General features: G+C 33.1%; 2 protein-coding genes and 1 long non-coding RNA gene across 7 annotated transcripts in view; 1 reads left to right on the forward strand and 2 right to left on the reverse strand.

Annotated features, from left to right (window-relative positions):
- LOC105339641 (uncharacterized) overlaps positions 1–12136 on the reverse strand; it is a 26838-nt gene extending 14702 nt beyond the window's left edge. For 3 of the 5 annotated variants that reach the window (XM_066077364.1, XM_011445271.4, XM_066077361.1), the window contains exons 1-6: positions 12013–12136; positions 2028–2110; positions 1331–1481; positions 920–1068; positions 472–572; positions 142–285 (exon numbers count right to left, since the gene is read on the reverse strand). In XM_066077364.1, coding sequence (XP_065933436.1) covers positions 142–285; positions 472–572; positions 920–1068; positions 1331–1481; positions 2028–2091 — 609 coding nt within the window. In that variant the 5' untranslated portion in view covers positions 2092–2110; positions 12013–12136. Of the gene's footprint in view, positions 1–141; positions 286–471; positions 573–919; positions 1069–1330; positions 1482–2027; positions 2111–2563; positions 2592–10778; positions 10938–12012 lie in introns of those variants that run through there. The other 2 variants (XM_066077362.1, XM_066077363.1) reach the window with 2 other exon arrangements.
- Positions 12137–15031: 2895 nt separating this feature from the next.
- LOC105339642 (uncharacterized) lies at positions 15032–20049 on the forward strand. The gene is made up of 6 exons (XM_011445274.4): positions 15032–15309; positions 16497–16643; positions 17221–17298; positions 17823–18020; positions 18202–18348; positions 18721–20049. Exons 1-6 carry the CDS (start codon positions 15109–15111, stop codon positions 18901–18903), a joined length of 954 nt encoding a protein of 317 aa, XP_011443576.3. The 5' UTR covers positions 15032–15108; the 3' UTR covers positions 18904–20049.
- LOC136273168 (uncharacterized) lies at positions 16497–17916 on the reverse strand. The gene is made up of 2 exons (XR_010711386.1): positions 17784–17916; positions 16497–16748 (listed from the first exon to the last, which is right to left on the reverse strand). It is a non-coding gene; the product is annotated as an uncharacterized lncRNA (long non-coding RNA).
- Positions 20050–20075: the final 26 nt, after the last annotated feature.

Here is a 20075-nt window from a genome sequence, read left to right on the forward strand (position 1 = left end):
AATGACTATTATCAATAAACTTATAATTACTTGATCGTTATAAAGTCTTTATGGTCGGTACATTCTGATTTGTAACTGCACATTTCAAAATATTTTACACAATCTGTGGGACTAGTATTTTAGGTATATCTAAAATATTACCATTGATTTTGTTATTTGCATGTTGAAGGGGTCATTAGGGTTGGGTTTCTCCTGAGACATGTGGCAGTCGAAGTTTGGGGTGGGCTCCATGGCCGCACCCGTCTGGCTCTGAGCAGTCACCATCTTGCATTTTCCATACATAACCTGTAATACGCACGTGTTGCTGTACCAGTTATTTTAGTGATGCATTTGTTGTAAAATTCTTAATAAACATGCTATGCTTTAATATATGGCATATGTAAAGCAACAACTTCAGAACACAACAAAATATTTCAATCGAGCGCAATTTGCATGGTTTGTCGATAGCAACACACACCATGCATATCTTACCTTGCACACAATAAGGTGACATTCATTAACCTTCCAAGACTCCGCAAGCTTCAGCTGGACGTCTGCATGCTTACAAACATAAATCCCGAGTTTGCTGTTTCCTAAAATAAAAGGTAAGTGAGATAGGATGGTAAGGTGAGATAGGTTTCATGAGAAATTCATATCTCATAACATAAGAAGTATTATTTCGATTATTCGTAGTAGCAAAGCTTAAACGCTTTTGACCGCAACACAGAATTATTTCTCTATTACAGAATTTTATAACTTTTCTTTTTACAACTTTATTATAACTTTCACAATTATACAGAGTCATGACTATTTGAGTTGTGAGAGAAATCTATATCTGAAAAAATCCGCAAATTTCTTTAATAGAAAGATAAAAAAAACTCATCAACACATGTGTTCCAATCAATTTTGCCTATTTGCCCAAACAAGGAGTATTTCTTACCTAGCGCGTTGAAGGCTATGGGCTTGGTCTTGACGCCCTCCTGTGATATTTTGGTCATGACGGACGGGTCCTTCACCAATATAAAGGCAAAGTGATCCTGGACCTCCCGAGCAGGGCGGCCCTCTTCTTTCATGGCCGTTTTCTTCTCTCTATCATGCATATGAATTTGTATATTGATTTAACAACGCAAATATAAGAAGATTGGATGCTCAACGAATCATAGTTTGGGTGATATCTTTAAGGTCAATGTGTTATTCATTGGGGATTTTTTATTGTTTTTGTTGCTTTTTGGAAGTTTATTGCATGTAGAGCTTTCTTTCTTATCTCTTCCTGTATTTTACCTTTACTGATAAAAATCTTTCTGAATGTAGTGATATTCATTTACCTTTTTATGCGTGTAGAACTAATTACCTGTACTGGGCCTCCTGTCCTTTGTTGACCACCATCTGTATAGTTCGGGGAGTCCATGGGGATTGATATGTTCGGTCCAGGTTGGACCGCTCTATTGTCAATTTCACTTCCTGTGCATCTCTGCTGTTACTTTCTACATTGCGCAAACCCCCTACAAATAAAACAGAGATTTTGATTTGGATCTTATGTTGACGTTAATGCAAACTATCTACATCGAGAGCACTAGCTATCAAACTGACATCATAGTTGCAAATGATTATTAATAGTAATAATTAACAATCCTAATATAGAAGAATTAAAGAATTCTCTGTACAACGATCCAAGAATAAGAAATTAACTACATCACATCATAAAGTGGATTAGGAAAAACTATAGTATATATAATACTATAGTATTGTACTTTTCTGCAATGCTCACTACTTCATGACATACTGAGTATCCACATAAACTAACAAAAATGTTAACAAAATAACACTAATATCTCAATATGTTTTTATAAACCTCTCACTGATAAATTATTTGTCATTTTTGAGAGTATTTTTATCGCGTATCATTACAGCTATAATATATGATTTAATAGATATTGCTGTTGATCAGTGATTTACACGGCCTTTTGCGTGATGCAGATATCTACCTGTACTAGTACCTTTGTTTCGCCGCTCGCTCATGGTAAGTAGCTGACAGACGAAGTACTTACCTTTATTGCTCTGCCTTTTGATCTTGGGTAAGGCGGGGACAGACTTCCCGTGTGTGTCCGACATCGTATCCGGTCAACGTCTCCTGAAACAAAGAAAAGGGTATAATTTTCAACCATAACATTGCATTGTTGTTTGCAGTTTAAGGAGGGGATTTTATTTTTACTCAAGGCACACCCCCTTTATTTTGTTTTTAAATCAATGATAATAAACATGATTGATCCACGAAAACACAACATGTACAGTTTAAAAACATTTTCTTATTATAAACAAGAGGTCGTTAAACAATATATGTCGTTAATGGTAAATTAAAAACCATGGCCGATCAACACTACCTTTATAGTCCGTATAAAACACCAAAGAAAATATTTTACTTTTCATATTTACATCTAACTCTGAATCATTTTATCAATTATTACGAAAAATGTTGAAAAATAGAATACGTATATGATCATTATTATCGATCAGAACGTTACACATGCAGATGGAGCAGTTAATTTTCCGTACATGTGAAGGTTATCATAGTAAATACAATTACTTGGAGGTCTGGGGTCGGTCCGTGCAAGTCAGTACTCACAACGCAGCTCTAGTTTTGATCGATCGAGAAACAGCGCAAAGTCGACACCAAAAGTACCAAAAGTACCAAAAAAAAAAATATAAAAAAAATTCAGCGACCGGTGTAAAAAGAAGTATCTCTTATAGCTACTTAAAGCAATATGAGCTGTATTTTTTAGAATTTCATTTTGCTGTAAAAACCTGATAGGATGCTAAGTCTGCATGTAACTTAAACTTTTATGATAAATAAGGTTGGAAAAAATTATTAATTTTTGTCAGAGGAAGGATATCTCTTCTTAGGAACATAAAGCAAATCAATTTTTGTACAGGACGACAATAATTCAATTTCGCTCCAATTAAGGCTCCTAAACGGCCCTTTTCACCAAATTATGACGGAAAGAAATTTAAAAACCATGATATTTTGGTCATTTTAGTAGATAATAACATTTTCGTTAAAAAAAAATTCATCATGAAAATTGCAGCGCATATTGCTTTAAATATTAAAGCTGGCAAGAATCCGAACTATTAATAGTTATGAAGCCTTCTTAAAATATGTGTTAAGAGTGAACAAATTCAAATCTAAAACGTCATTTGCACAGCCATTTAACAAAATAACCCAATCAGTGATTGTCTTTTTCAACAAAATCGTTTATTATTCTTTTAAAAATTTTAGGTTACAAAGTACAATAAGTGATATTTCAATTCAATTTGAACAGATTTATCTGCTATAAAGTATTGTTGACGGTATCACATATGACGTACACATATGGTTGAAATAAAAGCCAATAAGATTCAATGTTAAATGATACATTCAAAATATCTTCACTCGTATAATAACAGAGCTATGGTTGCGCATAAACCGCTAATTTATTTACTTAAGGAATAAGGAATCATACAAAAACCCATTGAGCTCATTTTCGTAGGTAAGAATTTTTTTTTTTTCGGACACTTTCGCGATATAACGCGTTACTTTCGCAAATAAACGCGAAACTTTCGCGATAACGCGTTAGTTGCGCGAATAAACGCGAAAATTTTGCGATATGACGCGTTAGTTTCGCGAATAAACGCATAACTTTCGCGAATTAACGCGAAACCATTATATCAATATTGTCATTTCATAAAGAACCCTTAAGAAGAAAAACGATTGAAAACAAACACATTTTAAGTTTTATATCATAAAATATTAATTATTCATTATTATTATAATATCCGTGTTACGTTGATTTATGAAGACAAAATTATCTTTTTTGCATATAGCTATTAATAAATAAGATTAAACTTTATAACATTTTTATATGTTATATGTCCAAAGTAGATTTGAGCATCATATTACGATTTTCAGTTGTTTGCCGACCCTGTGTTCGAACAGGCATTCATTGATGATCTTTTTCTTATAAAATTGATATAAATTCAACCGTCGGAAACCTTTAAAACCTTAGTATTAATTTTCAAATGACATATGTGATAAATTTGGAGGACGAATTTACGTCATCTAGATTTGAACAAAAGCTTGAAATTTTCAATTCACAGCTTGACTTATCTTTCTGATATTGAACTAGACGTTAAGTTATGTCGCAGCGATATATAACATATATTATAACGTTTTAAACAATGATATCCTTTAAATTCTAAAATGATACTTAAGAAAACGTTTAATTTGAATTAAAATTGTTATAATTAAAATATGTTGCTGCCTCATTTTCGCGATGCATTATGTCCTTTGAAAATCAGTACTAAGATTTTAAAGATTCCCTACGTTTGAATTCATGTTAATTTGTATAAGGTTAAATCTAATTCATTTACATCTTTATATAATATTATTTTGTGTTATTTAAATTAATATATCTGTTTTCAGTAATTATTTAGTTTAATCGCGAAAGTTTTGCGTTTAATCGCAAAAGTAACGCGCTATATCGCGATTGTTATGCGTTTATTCGCGAAAGTAACGCGCTATATCGCGATTGTTATGCGTTTATTCGCGAAAGTTTTGCGTTTATTCGCGAAAGTTACGCGTTTATTTGCGAAAAAAATATTTTTTTCACGTACGAAAATGAGCTCAATGGGCTTTCGTAGAATCATTCTTTGAGTATTATAAGGTGATAATTTTGGTCGGGGCGTGATCAAATCCAATAAAGTCCGAAGGGCTTAATGATAGATTTGATCAAGTCCCGACCGAAATTATCACCTCATAATACTCAAAGAATGATTCCTTATTACTTATATTCATATAATTTTAAGCCATTGTACGAATATAAATAAGCAAACCCCGCTGGCGCCCAAATTGTACGTCGTTTGAAGTTATGGGTTATATAGTACAAAATCGATACGTAGTGTTGGCACTGGAAAATGTAAATATTTCTAAATATCGTATTTTTTTCTCATTTTTCACGCAAGCGCAGAGACTGCATGAGCAAGTGGCATATCGGTTGGTGAGCGTGATTTACACCATTAGACAGAGACAAACCTTACTTTCTAAAACATGCACACAGATCTCAATGACAAGAAAAATTCCAAAATAAAGAAGGGGAAAATGGAAAATTTTTAACGAACTTACGTTGTTTCCAAGTCTGCCAGAAGTAGTAATAAGTAACTGTATTTCACTGTGATTTAATTATCAACTGCTTTAGTTTCATTAAATATCAAATGTGTTTTTTCAAAATGTTCAAATTTTACTATTCTATTTTTGGTAAGTCAACAACATTTGTTTGTATATACTAGTACTTCCAAAAATTTTTAATTTCAAGTCGTAAGGCTTAAAGGGCGGATCCCAGGTATAAATAGCAGCCAATCACAAAATGAATGGGAAATTCAATTTTCTCTGCAGCTTTCACTTCGGAGAGAATATTTTCAAATAAATTGCATTATTCATGAATAAAAATTCTAATTTTTGGTATGGAAGTAGCTACTAAGACATTTATCAATTGACATTAAAATTTTTACAAACAAAAAATTATTAGAAGAGAATGAGGTTGGATAAGGTTGAAAACAACTGAAGCTGCATTGCGCCAAGTAAAGGTTAAACTTTATATCGCTATTGCAGAATTACACGAGAATAGCCATTGCACACTGTCTCGATTTGTCATCACGGCCGCTGGCTCAAGATTCGTCTGACGTTCTGTACCGTAAGAAAACGTAGAAAGGTTGCTAACCCGCAGATCCATCAAAACTAATCGACACAATACAATTCAATCCTGTCTGTTTTAATGATATTCTGAACCGTAGTGGTCGTGATATCGACAAGATCGATAAGACATTTTGTTGCTCCGTAGTTTTGATTTCGATGGTAAAAAGCAATTTTATTATTCCGTAGAGGTAAAGTAATGACGATCTAACTGAACCTCGTTAACGTGATTTCTGGTGTATCAATAGTCGGATTTATAATAATTCACGAAATTCCGCCTTTTGTTCTATTTACAAATAAATGCGTTACAAGTTTATTAGCCATAAATTCAATTATGATTTACTCTTGTTACAAAAATCAGCTTATTTCAGTCCGAACGTACTGAGCCCGGGGTGACCGATTTGGTAACATAAAGCCTCTTTTACAACCTTAATTATAATCATCGTCTCTTATAAATTCGGTTGGAAAGGTCGGCAACTAATTTGCTTTGATACATGTCGAAAAGTTCTTGACCAATCGTAGGCCGTGAACAAAGTCCGATCGTTACGACTCAGCAACTTAATTTACAGGAAACGGAGAAAAGCTTGAATCTTAAGAGTATCATGTACTTCTTTTTTTACATGTCAATGTCATGTACAAAAAATTTAGGCAGATTATCTTTTTGTATACATTCATATAATAATAATATAGCAATTTTATAATGAGCGCGAGAAAGGTTTGAAATTTGAATAGTGCATCAATTAAAAAATGAATAATAATCAATTAAAGTAGTTGTCCTTTTTTAAAATATAAAATTATTACAAATAAAAATGAAAAATGCATATTTAATGAATTATTGATCATCATTATTTTGTTCTAAACAAAAAAAGAAAATTACAGCATACAATAATCACTAAGAAATACAATAACTAAAATCGTCAGAGCTACTTTACAAAGAGACATGCATGTTGATGATGATGATGATGATGATGCAAAAACCCATGATTTACCAAATGTCGAATTTTTACACGATTTAAACAAAATTTATATGATTATCTAACAAGAAAACCCGAACGTTTGTCAAATTAAGGTGTTCAAAAGTAAATAATACTGTTAAAAAGGAAAAATAGGTTTATTTTTTGACCCAACATATCTATGTTGAGTTGGGTTTTTTTTTTTACAAATAATTACATTATACCCACTGAATTCCTGTCTTTTAAAGATGGAAATTTTGAGGTATATTAAAAAATTTAATGTTGGATCACACAAAAAATACAAAGCACATGCCTCACAAAAGTAAACAAAGAGAACCAAGCTTATTATTATCAGATAAAACATTTTATGAAAATTAATTAACTAATCTTTATAAGGGGCAAAATAAAGTTAACACTTTTCCACTTTCATAAATTCTTTTTGTTAAGTAAACACAGTTTTTACATAATTTTACTGATAAATTATTTTTAAAATGACAAGAAAAACGGCTGTATTATTTACCAAATAAACTAACCATTGATAAAATATGCATGGTTTGCCAAATTAAAGAATATGAGCTAATAATATATAATTTCACAGTGATGAATTGTACACAGTAGTTTATAGTTTACTGTGAATTCCTTATTTTACGCGAGTACTTAATTCTGCGATTCCGCAGTTTGATATCAAAGCGTTAGAATATAAAATCGCAATCACCAATTTTTGGTTATAATTTCATATAGTTCAAAACTTCTGAAAAATAAAACGAGATTTTAAAATTCGCGAGGGTTGCTTCTAGCGATTTTACGCGGAAATCATTTCCTCGCGTTTAATTAGGAATCTACAGTATTTCTTTTCTATAGTTCAGTAATTCCATAATAAGCACAAGGGTTCACTCTGATCTATAGTTCAGTAATTCCATAATAAGCACAAGGGTTCACTCTGATCTATAGTTCAGTAATTCCATAATAAGCACACGGATTCACTCTGATCTATAATTCAGTAATTCCATAATAAACACAAGGGTTCACTCTGAAAAGTCAAGGATTCATTCCTTATTCCTTCAATACCACCGCTGGTTTGCAAACAATAAAATGCTTTCTTTGGAGATTCATTCTGGTGTCTAATGAAGGTAGCAGGCATTGCAGAAAAAAATCATACGCGTTGACGGATCATGTTAATATTTCTTTACTGGTTGCTACATTCTTAACCCGCATGAATCATCAAATAAAGCATTTTGTTTTAATTCAATAAATCATTAAATAAATCAAACAGTAAGTAAAAGTAACTAAATTATTGTTAATGTACATCAGAGCATAAAATAAGAGAAATAGCGGTTTCTTCTGAGTCTGGTGTCATTTTCGTGATGCTGAAAGTTTCGATCAATCTATGAACTGGTAAGAATTGGATTGTGTTGATTTTCGCCATCAGTTTCATTAGGGCTATGAATCACAATCGGTTTTCTTGATAATATAGATACAATGTTTAGTGGATTTAAATATTTAGTTTTAAGACTGTAAATTATTGTTGTTTACAGTCAAATAAACCCACAGTTTACGATTTATAAGTTGAGTTTATAAACAATTAGGGCACCGAAAAAAGATGGGTGAAATATGGCGGATAAAAAGCCTATATTTGGATAAATAACATACTGAACCAAGTAAAAATAGTGTCATTTTGAAAACTTTAATTTTTAATATTCAATGTGGGTCTGTACTCCATATTTTTGTCATATTCTAAAATCGGTCGAACGGAAAAAATACCTTAACAAAACTTGGAGTGAAGTCCCACAATACATTAGAAACATTATATAAAAATAATACAAGTTCGTAAATTCGTGACCAAATATAAACATAGAATTAAATAAAACTATTTGTATCTGAAATGGCTTAGTGGAACCTTAGAGCAGCAGACCTTAGGCAACTTTTTAAAACTTGGCTTATTAGGTTGAGGGTTCGATACCACCAAACTTGGGGCAATAATATTTTTTTTATTTTCTTCGTGTTTCTAAATAATAATAATAACAACTTAATATTGTTAGAATTTTTACTGTTGTTTCAAAATTGTTTTTTAACGATTGAACAAATGGACACTTGCGCCATCTCAATGATACAGATAATTTCATATTTGAGATACGTAGTTTAACAATAAAATACTAGTATCCGATCTTGCATTGAAGATACGTTGGTGGAGATTTTATATTGAAAATTAGTTTTAAAAAATTTACTCCTCATTTCACCATTGTAAACTACGATATAAATTACAAAAGAAAACTAGTAGACTAATTGTTCGAGAACAATTAGTCTTTACACCTTATTATTATTAATTTTTTTTTATTTCTGTTTCAACAGATCTGTAAAACGCTTTCCATGCCTTCCCTGAATTAAATAATGTTAAAAGATTGACTAGTACAGTTGTAGTATGATTTTTTAAAAAAATTTAATATTTGCCCTTGATATTTGATGTCATTTTGATTGGTCAAAGTCAAATCTTCATTTTGTAGTATTCTAATGTCTCTACAATACATGGTTCAAACACTGAAAGTGTTTTAACGAAGTTAAGAAACTGTCAGGGCAATAACTGCTCAAAGAAGTCATCGGATCCATATTAATAGATTGAAAGGTCCTTAAAGTAAACTAAAGTCAACACAATTGCTAAAGTTTCAAGTCTCTATCTCTTATGGTCTCTGAGAAGTAGCGATATAGTAGGTGCGATAACTCTATTTTAAGTTGGGGCTTAAGAGCTACATTTCATGTCTTAGGAGTCCTACTACATCCATGAAAAAGTTTTTCGTTGCCACCTAAACCAATAGAGATATGAAAAACCAATAACTCAAGGATTTTCAAATAAATCTGACCTTTGACCGCTATGTCATTTTGGTCGGGAAAATTAAAAGAATCCAACACAAGTGGTCTGCATGAAGTCTCCAGGACGGGTATTAAAAAGGTCGGAAGTGTTTTATCAAAAAGTAAATATTTTTAGGGACAATAACTGCTACAAGGGAGCCTCAGATCTTTTCGATGTGAATAGACTGGAGAATTATAAATAAACTTTGGTAAAAAGCTCTTAGTCTTTATTCAGAGGAGTAGCGATATCAAGCAATTCATACAATAGGGGCAATAACTATGCAACTATTTTAAAGTGGGGGCTGATGGGCTATATTTTGAAATGTCGTAAGACGCCCTAAAAACAGCCATGAAAAAGTTTTTCTTTACAACCAAAAACAAAAGAGATATGAAAACTCAGAATTTCAAATGACCTTTACCTCTGACCTTTGTCATTTTGAACGGCCAAGGTAAACGCTCCCATTCAAAGTCTCTACGACGATTAGTGAAATATTTGGAAGTGTTTTATTGAAATTTTAATACTTTCAGGGGCAATAACTGCTACACCCTTTAAGTTGACTTCAGACATTAGTAACTACTAAAGTTCCTGGTCGGTTTCAGAGGAGTAGCGATAACAAGCATTTCCTACTCAAAGGGCAATAACTCTGCAAAGTTCTGGGAGTTTTAAGACAAATGGTCATTTGGTACCATAACTTTTAACAACCAATTACATAAAGTTTTAATTGTTTGGATAAATCTAATAACAAAAACATCATCCTGATAAAAATATAAAAAAAAATATAAAAAACAAAGAAATCATGCGGTTATTAACTAAAAGTGGAAAGACATACATCTTATTCTAGATATATTTAATATCTGTACTTAATTGTTGATATTTGTAGTTTAAATATCGTCAAACTGTATTAGACTAAGTATGAATTGCAGTTATCAGTATTTCAAATATAAAAAACTCATTACTGCGCTCATGAAGTTCGCATTTTAGAACTTTTACCGAATGTGAAACTTTATTCATTAACTGACCTATTATTTCAAAAAGAATAAACTGTTATCTACAATTAAGGTTAACATAATCGTTATTCTACTGTTTATACATCCCCCCAACCCCATCCCATCCCCTAGTTTAGTTTCATACAAGTTCCAGTTTTGTTACTCTGCGATTTTCAACACATCGATTATGATACAAAAGAAATGCAACTGTAAAACATGACACGGCGGTCACGCAGTCATTATATAGTATGTAGTTGTTATCTTATAATTCAGAAATCGCCCAATTGACTTACCTCAGTTTGTCCAAATTTTTAACCATTCCAGTTGTATCGAATTCCTTATTAAATCAAAATTGTGTTCACCAAATACTATGTTTAGATTTATGTAGTTTCCTTTCGTTTCTCAACATTTTCTAATCTAACGGAATTTTCACCAAAAAATTCGGACAGAATCTGGCAAATAAAATTAGAGACATCAAATGAAGCTTCATAACTTGAATTAATACATGTAGCTTACTCGCAGCAATATTTATCTTTAAAAATATTTTATAAAATATATTTATGGAAAAAATATTCATAGATTTTTTTACAATGAAAATTGAGAAATTGGTGGACCTGCTAAGCTATGTGTTTCCGATTGTACATGCACTGGTGGGTTGAAACTATAATACAGTTCAAGCTTACAATAAAATAATAACAAAGACTTTTGGGTGTGGCCAATTAAAAATATAAACACCACTTGCATTCTTAACGATCTTGGCTTTAATTAAAAATATTTCAGACTTTTTTTCATACTGTCATAAGTTGAACCAGGAAATGTAAATTTTTCAGGGAAGATTTAATTTAATTTCAATGAAGAGTAATAAAAATACTTTTAACAACTAATATCCAAGAAAATCCTGGCATTTTTTTTTTTTCAAAAAGAAAAAATCAAACAAAAATATATCGCTACATGTCTGATATTTTTAATAACAAAATTTACAAGTTATGAATGTCCGCTACATGTATATAAATCATGTGTCTACATACGAACTCCTGATTGCTCAAATAATTTGGTCGATGAACCCTTCTTTTGTCAGTGTGCATGTCTTTTTGTGAAATTATTTGAGAATGTGTTTTCACAACAGACTCCTCTTTATCAGATCATCTGACGAATTCGTGATCATAACCATGACCACAGTCTGATCCTTATTACTATAAATAAATCAGCCAGTTCAGTTGATTTCACCATCACCTCAATCGATTTTATATAACCACTGATGATTCACAAACTTCCAAGATTTGTGTCCCATTAAAATCAGATGTACATCGATTTTCGCTGATGTGATTATTTACATTGATGAACTTGTATGTAACTTGTACATAATCTATTTTGCGCAATAATTTATGCTTATATAATGATTAGCTACGCATGCAGGTAGACTTGTGATACGATTCTCGATTTACACACAGCTAGCGCTGGCAAACTCGAGTTCACGGTATCACATCTAAGTTCTACATGCATTTAACAATCGACATTGACACTTACTGTACACCACAACAATCTTTATCCCCATGCATGAAGTTCCACTTTTTCGTCCATTCTTGCGCTTCGTCCGTTTGCAGCGGAAGTTTGTGTCACGTGGTTTTTATAAACCCTGCGACGCCGCATTCCAACAATCATATCCTGTTGCGCGCAGTATCGATCGACAAATGGGGTCGATTTTTATGAGTGTACGTCACAGTTTGTTTTGATTTGGGGTGTTTTTTGTTGTTGTTTTTTTTAAAATCAAAATGGGTGTTAACAAATTTAAGCTTTGTTTTATAATTCAGTGGACCTGTTCGTGTGTACCATATTTGATTTTAATTAATTTAAATTACATAAGGAACACTGAGGAATAAGGAATCATTCTTTGAGTATTATGAGGTGATAATTTTGGTCGGGGTGTGATCAAATCCAATAAAGCCTGAAGGGCTTTATGATAGATTTGATCACGCCCCGACCGAAAATATCACTTCATAATATTCAAAGAATGATTCCGTATTACTTATATTTATACAATTTTAGGCCATCGTACAATTAAATCTTTAAATATAAATAAGCAAACCCCGCCGGCGCCTCAATTTGGCGTCATTTGTATATATGGGTTATATAGTACAAAATCGATACGTAGTGTTATCACAGACAAAGACACTGGATAATGTAAATATTGGTCTTTCCTGTTTATTTTGATGGGCTTTAGATTTGCGGACTTCAGAGTAGTATCATAATTATACAGTTAGGGTTTAAACTGCCTCTTTTTTTCTCTTTTTTCTTTTTCTTCTAATCTTGCATGTCAACATAGTTATATCAGTTGCATGTTGACATAATTAATCTTGCATGTCAACATATCTATCAATTGTCAGATTGAAGTAACGTTTTATTGCTCATTTGTAGCTGTTTGATTATTAGGACCAATGTCTTGCTTATTTTTAATCTAAATAATTTTATATTATGCAGTTTTACATTTAAAAAGTAACATTGAAAGGGTCGATTACATAATTGTACTTTTAGAAGGCATCTTTCACTCTGTCTTTTATAAAACTTACCTTCTTTGAAATCGAAATGTGTCGCGTGAACCTATATAAATACAATTTGAAGCCTGTAACAGAAAAAGGTAGGTATGACTGTGTCCGGTATTGGGGTTATTAGTACTTGATATAAATCCGAGTGACACTAAAGAACCGTCAACCTTGCGTTTATAGATTGAAACTATTTTATATAAATATTGTTTTAAAATTTTTTTTTATGAAAAATGAGAAAATGACGCACAGTGATATTAGAGTAATTGAATAAGTAAACCGCTAGGTGAAAAATGTCACTGTGAGTTACTCAAAGATAATTAACTCCAAAGATAATTAACTCTAGCCCATGACCATCCTCCTTACTGTAGATCGGAGCAGATTCACCTTGGTTTTGGAAAATGAAATATGAAAATGAAATATGTCATAAAAGGATAATTTAATTTTTTGAAAAATGAATAAAGTCCCGGGGGTCTATATACTGGGGGTGGAAGTGGGGGGGGGGGGTCCTCAAGCACCTGTGGATTTCAAAAAGACATGGCTGAGTGGCTAGCAATGAAATAGACAGGCCTACGTCACATTGCTATTTGACACAACTACCCAAAGTCCAAGCTATTGTTAAAATGGTTCTATTTACATCTATCTTTTAACAAACTAATAGATTGATTGTAAGAAAAAAATAAGTAATTTAAAAATTCACTAAATTATTGTTAATTCACAACAGTATGTTAGCTAAAAGAATCAGCAAAATCGTCTCCTGTGGGAGTTAAAGTCTGACATCATCATGATTATTTTGTGAAGTCACTGTAGGTTTCGACCAATCGATAAACGCGGGGCGTGTAAGTTTTAGCCTCGTTGTTTCTATAGGGCTATAAATTAACTATAAGTTTCCTTATGAAGAAGTAGAGGAAATTATTCTCTCCGTCTGTAGATGTAAATATATCATTATTTACTTTGAATATTCTCCATATTTCAGAGCCGTAAAGTAATATAGGCTTTATATATATATAGTGTGGTCAAAGACATTAAACCAGTGGATATCCCGGGGTTTAGGCGAAGGAAATCTTTCCGTAGTTTGAAATAAGCTATCGTGCAGTTCCTTTTGTATATTTCAATAAATATTAGCTAAGGAGAAAGTTCCTGAAGCTGTGATATGAATACCTAGGTATTTATACTTTGGTATAAACCGTTGGCTAGCAAAGATGGTCTCTGGGAAATAGCTATGGCAGGAACGTAGCATAGTTTTTTTTAAACTGGGGGGGGGGGGGCTCATCCAAAAATTCCCAAAATCATGAAAATCTTATTACGTGTTGGTGGTGGGTGGGGGGGGGGATAGCGTAGTACATATATACTTCAATTTGGTCTCAAAAAAGGTGGGGGGGGGGGGAACTCCTTGATATTTCACTTTTTTCATATGTAAATTTTAAAATTTTAAAAGTCTTTGCTACGACAAGTAGTTGGGGGGAGGCAGCCCCCCCCTCCCGATGCTATGTGCCTGTATGGAAAACGTGAATAAAATTGTGTCAGTAAACAGGGTATGTCCATTTCTCATGAGGCATGCCTACACAGCTAAATATATAGCCTAGTTACATAAATCTCTCTCTCTCTCCTCTCCTCTCTCTCTCTCTGCATTTGCACCATGCGTGGATATAAGGTGGGGGTGGGGGGGGGGGCGGGGGGGGGCAAATTGAAAGTGGGAGGTAAGCCCCCTAACCCCTCCCCCCCCCCCCCCCGTTCTGACGCCTATGAAAACTTCACAGTGAAAATACCGAAAAATGTTTTAAATTAATTTATTAATTTTTGCTAAATAAAGACCCATGTATTGCTTTTATAAATACTTCTTATATAACGTTACATGTATTAATAATAGTTGCTTGCACATTGTTTTTTTCATTGGGTTAATTAAGTAGAATATTTCGAGGTTTTGTTCCCTTGACACCGTGGCTGCTTAAAATTCCACAACCACGAGTCGATAGACGCTATCAAAAGTAGGTCAGGCGTTTTGCGCGGTATTTCCGTTTTTGTAAACAATACCAATATCGCGGCGTAGTTGAGTACCGTAGTACGGCTATATTCTACAAGAATGGCGAACGTTTTGAAGGATGTGAAGAAATTTCTTAGTATTCCTGACGACACATTGATGCAGCTGTCTCTGCCTGCAGCCCTGCTGATGTTTGTTATCATCGTACCGTGGGGAAAGAAAACGTTGATGAATGCCACATCCATTGTGTTTGCTGTCAAAGGAACTGCACTACTCCTTTACCCAGAGGCCGTAAAATTCTGGGTGAGTGTCATCTTCAAATAATCGATTTGCATATTTATCAAATTGTGTTGCCTTTTGTTTGTTATGCAGATTATATTTGTTGTCCGCACTGTCATCAGCGTTTGAATGTGCACGCATAGAATTGATTCCGAATGTCCACTTGGTCATCTAATCAGCTCAGGGACGTATATACTAAGTATAGTATATACGTCCCTGATCAGCTATAGTATAATCAGGCAACTATAACTAAAATAGTGTACATAATGTTTGTCAACAATACGTCAATGAGTGTACTTATAGTACATCATAGTTGCTGTACTGTGGCTCTTCAGGCATGCCCACTTTAGATTGCATTGATGACCAAGGTAAGAATATATGCAGTAGCAGGGACGTATATACGTCCCTGGCAGTAGTGTCAATAAAAGGGACCCACTGTTGAGCCTGTTCACAAATTGATAAGTGGAACGGTCACAGGTATATATGGTAGACAGAGGATCTCAAGCTGAGAGTGTAAGAGGTTGCTAAAAATCGGTCCCTGGCCACTAGACCAAAGAAAGTGAGGTTCAACAGGTGCCTGTAAATTCACACTTGTCAAATAATAATATGCATGCAGTATACTAATGGCCAAATCACTGGTGCATTTCTGTATGATCGAGAGCCTTAGGCAACTTTATGAGTGTTCCAATATAGAACAATTAATATTCTAATTTTTAATTATTTATGTATTGAATTTTGATTATCATTTTTTGTCTAGCTTTCTCTAATATCATTATGTTTGGCCTATTTTTTAAATTTTTTTATGGAAGATTTTCAACTTAAACCATGTTAACATTTTGCAAACTTTAATCTTTGTCTAACATGCAAAGGTTTTTTTTCCCCCAGTGCCCATGATACCCCTGTAGTTTAATGATGCATTGCAATTTTTCTTCTTATTTGAACTTTTAAGCTGATAAAATTTAAAAAGGGCAATACATGTATATATTACTTCAATTTCCAACTAACAGCAGGAAATTGATGATTGTATTTATTGAATTTATTAATTTAGAATCTTGTTCAAGAAGCACTCTTCAGATTGCAATGATAAAAAATGCATTACATTTTTAATGCAAAGTGAAAACTGATAAAACTGAAGTTTCTCTGCAACGCACAGTATAGACTTACAAGACAACAAAAAGGTTTATCCAGTGCAATGTTTTACCTCTCTACAGTTCACTAAGGGACACCCTGATGGCTTACACCTCCAGGAGATCCGACACATCGCAATCATCCTCATGGCCATGGCGTTCACTCATTTCTTGACCAGGAAGTCTATGGATAAAGCCACAGAGATCAGCCTACTCTGGTCAAGGACTGTGGTAAGACATACATGACAGTCTCCAATAATCAGATTTCTGGTCATTGTGTGCAAGGTCAAGACCAGAGGGAAAATACTGCCAGTCTGGCTTGACATCTCACTTTTCCTTAAAAAAAGATCAAAAGTTCATTGACAAAAACAAATTGACATATACCGTAGTTTTCATCTCTCAGCAAGACTCCTTCAAAGCTGAAGGTGGTATGGGACACCTCCATATTGTGATGTACTTCTTATCTTAATGTGGGAGTTGGAGGTCCAGTTGAATTATCAAGTATACTTACTAAAACTAACTAATTAAAAGTATTTTTGTTTGTCAACAAAAAAAAAAAAGCAATTTAATTGCAAATAAATTAAAGTTCCATAACTTCTGGGATTCAACCTTAACATCCCCACTCAATGGCCCCCTTTGGGCTTTATTGGATTAGATCATGCCCAGACTAAAATTATCACCTCATAATACTCAAAGAATGATTCATTATTCCTTACACTATACATGTATTATTATGAATTTTGCATTATGCATGATACAAATTGAATGTATATAACTATAAAGAGTCATGTTTGTGTTTCTTGTTTAGTTCTGTGGAGCAGTCTTCTTACTAAGTATGGTACAGGTGGTGAATTATAAAGAAAAGGATGCTAAAACCTCACTGTTTGTAAGTACATGTAGTCAAATTTAATACAACCTGTAGTTGACCTTTATTATTATTGATTATCATTACCTGCTATAAGATTCTTGTGTTTCAACCTACATACAGTAACTTGCCAGTGTGATTTAAAATTAGAAAAAGAATAAAGGGACCGGGATAAGGAATAAAAAAAATAATAATCAGTGAGATGAATTATAAAAAGTTTATGATTAAGAAGATGCAAATACAGCAAACTTTTTTAATATATGGTGAGTTTCAGTGGACTGTATAAAAAACTTCATTATAGCCTTTATTCTTTATATTATGTCTATAGGAAATTCGTAGGAAAGATATTTTACTCTTGGATTTCGCTATCTTGATCTATGGAGGAACTTTGTTATACCTTATTTTCAACATCATTAAAAATACTGAAAAAAGACACAGTGGATAAATGGTAGATAACACAATATTAGCAAGGTTGTGTTTATACGTTATAGGTATATCTGACTTACATTTTTATCAGTCTTCGATCGTTCTTTATTACTTTATAGGTATGGAAAATATCCTCCATAGTAACTGGCTTATACTTTGCGGCTTTTGCGTTTTACTCCCTGCGGGAGGATGACTGGGGAGGAAGCACTGACCATTCAACATCCAGGACCAGCCTTCATCTCAGGGTCGACTTCTTGGTGTTCTTTCTTCACGGTTTACTGGCTTACTGCTTCCCTGGAATGATTGCCACTTTCCAGGTTTTAAATTTTGTCTATGAATTTCTTCATTTGATCAATGCATGGACATCAGTTAAGTGATGCAATTGACAATATATTGTAACTGATGCCACATGGTGAATCTTTTACTGGACAGTACAATCATATATTATACTTCGGTGACTGTTAATGCCTATGGACCTCTTGTTTTTTTTTTTTACAGACTAAACTGAAATCTCTAGATCCAATGCATGATTATACAGCACGTGTTATGGGAGCGGGATTTCTGGCCCTAGGGGTAACATCAGGAAGAGCCAACAACTGCCACACAGAAGACGATAAAAAATCAGTCCTCCTCAGCCACGGCCTGGTCAGTTGAATTCATTGTTTTCCTGTCCATAAATATCCTTGTAGCTGCATGAACATCAAATAAAGCCTCAATCATTTTGAGAACTTCATTAAAGAATATATATGCATATTAAGTGTATATATATTTACTCTCTAAGATTAGAGACATTGAAATTGATGCACAAAGTTTCTATGAAAGTTTTCTTGCATTTTGTCAACTGAAATTGTCACACAACAAATGATAAAAAAAATGTTGTCCGTAGGAATTGGAGTTGAGGAAATTTTTAAACACATGGTTGTCGATGAGTATTATTGGGATCAAAACACTATTAATTTATTTCGCCATGTGCATCCCTTCTCAAGAATTCCAATCCTACCTGTTTATAAATTGCAGGCCAATGGAGTGTTTTTCCTGACCATGCTGCTGTGCCAGATATTTTCCAACGTCTTCTCCCAGTGGCACATGTATGGGATTGGTGTGGTCCTCCTTGTAGCTCTGAACGACCTTGTGGGGTCAGAGGCCCCAACCATTCTACGCAACTTCTTGCAGCGATTCAAGTCCACAAAGGAAGAGTAGACACATATTTACCATGACTTTGTTGTAGACCGTTGTATTTACAAGTATAGAACAGATTTAGCACCAAACTACACCAACATTCTATATGCCTAAATGTTTTTTGAATACATATATTTTTGTATACATGTACAGTATGATCTCCCTATATCTTTTCATGTACACTTCATTTTGGAATTGGAACAGTAAAATTAAGAGATCTTGATATCCTGTGAATGAGTAATTGCATGTAAGTTCTTGTATGTGTATTTAGTGTGGGAAGTGGGTAGTAAATTTGAACTCATTTAAGTTGTACATGCACTTGATTGTAGTAAAGAATAGTTTTTTTGCTATAAAGGAATACTTTCTTTTTCTATTACATATTATATAACTGAGACACAACTACATGTATTGATAGTAAATTTTGTTTTGGGTAAATTTGCCAACAACCTAAATGAACCAAAATACATTTTGTAACCATTGACTTCATTTTAATTATTCACCTGCTTACCTATCAGAAGTTAATGTATATATACCTGTGTATTTTATACATCTACCATGCTGATGATTGACTTGTACATTTATTTTAATTATATATGCCCGAAGGTGCCAGATCTTGTAATTCAGTTGCTTTAAAAAGTGAATCTTATACACTAGCTGTTGTAGTGTTTACATTGTATAATGCTTTACCACTTTGTGACATTAAATTGTTATAGTTGAATGAGGCTAGTTAAATGAACTAGGAAGCCAATGATTATGTTGATATAGGTAATGAAAATGTGTCTGAATAATGCACATGTACTAGGGGAACTGAGTTTAAGTTTAAACCTTATGTTAATTTGTGGAAAGGCCAAGCAAGCAGAGTATGAATAAAGATTTTAGGGATGAATTTCTTTCTAAAAGAAATTTATCAGCAAGTCAATTTTATCAATTTATTGAAGCAAGAAACAAACATCAAAGTCCAATGAGTATTATTTTAGGTCTCATGAAATATGGTGTTTCAATACTACCAGTAATTGGACATTCATACATATTTTTATGTTCAAAAAATTGCCACATTTTGTCAATTTGCTTTACATTTTAAAAATGTATGCATATAGCTTCTCTCATTTCAAGGCAGCAATGTTATTTGTGTTGTAAATTTTGAGTAAAGCTATGTTTCTTAATAAGTATTTTTCTTTTTATTTAGAAAACAT

This window comes from Magallana gigas, chromosome 2, assembly GCF_963853765.1.
Source record: "Magallana gigas chromosome 2, xbMagGiga1.1, whole genome shotgun sequence".
Taxonomy (NCBI): Eukaryota; Metazoa; Mollusca; class Bivalvia; order Ostreida; family Ostreidae; genus Magallana; species Magallana gigas.

Bases quoted from the DNA above. Each gene is read 5' to 3' on its own strand.
- LOC105339642 (XM_011445274.4), top strand. From the start codon at position 15,109: ATGGCGAACGTTTTGAAGGATGTGAAGAAATTTCTTAGTATTCCTGAC. The intron at 16,644-17,220 runs GTAAGACATACA...TTTCTTGTTTAG, and splicing joins TACTCTGGTCAAGGACTGTG to TTCTGTGGAGCAGTCTTCTT. The intron at 17,299-17,822 runs GTAAGTACATGT...ATTACTTTATAG, and splicing joins ATGCTAAAACCTCACTGTTT to GTATGGAAAATATCCTCCAT.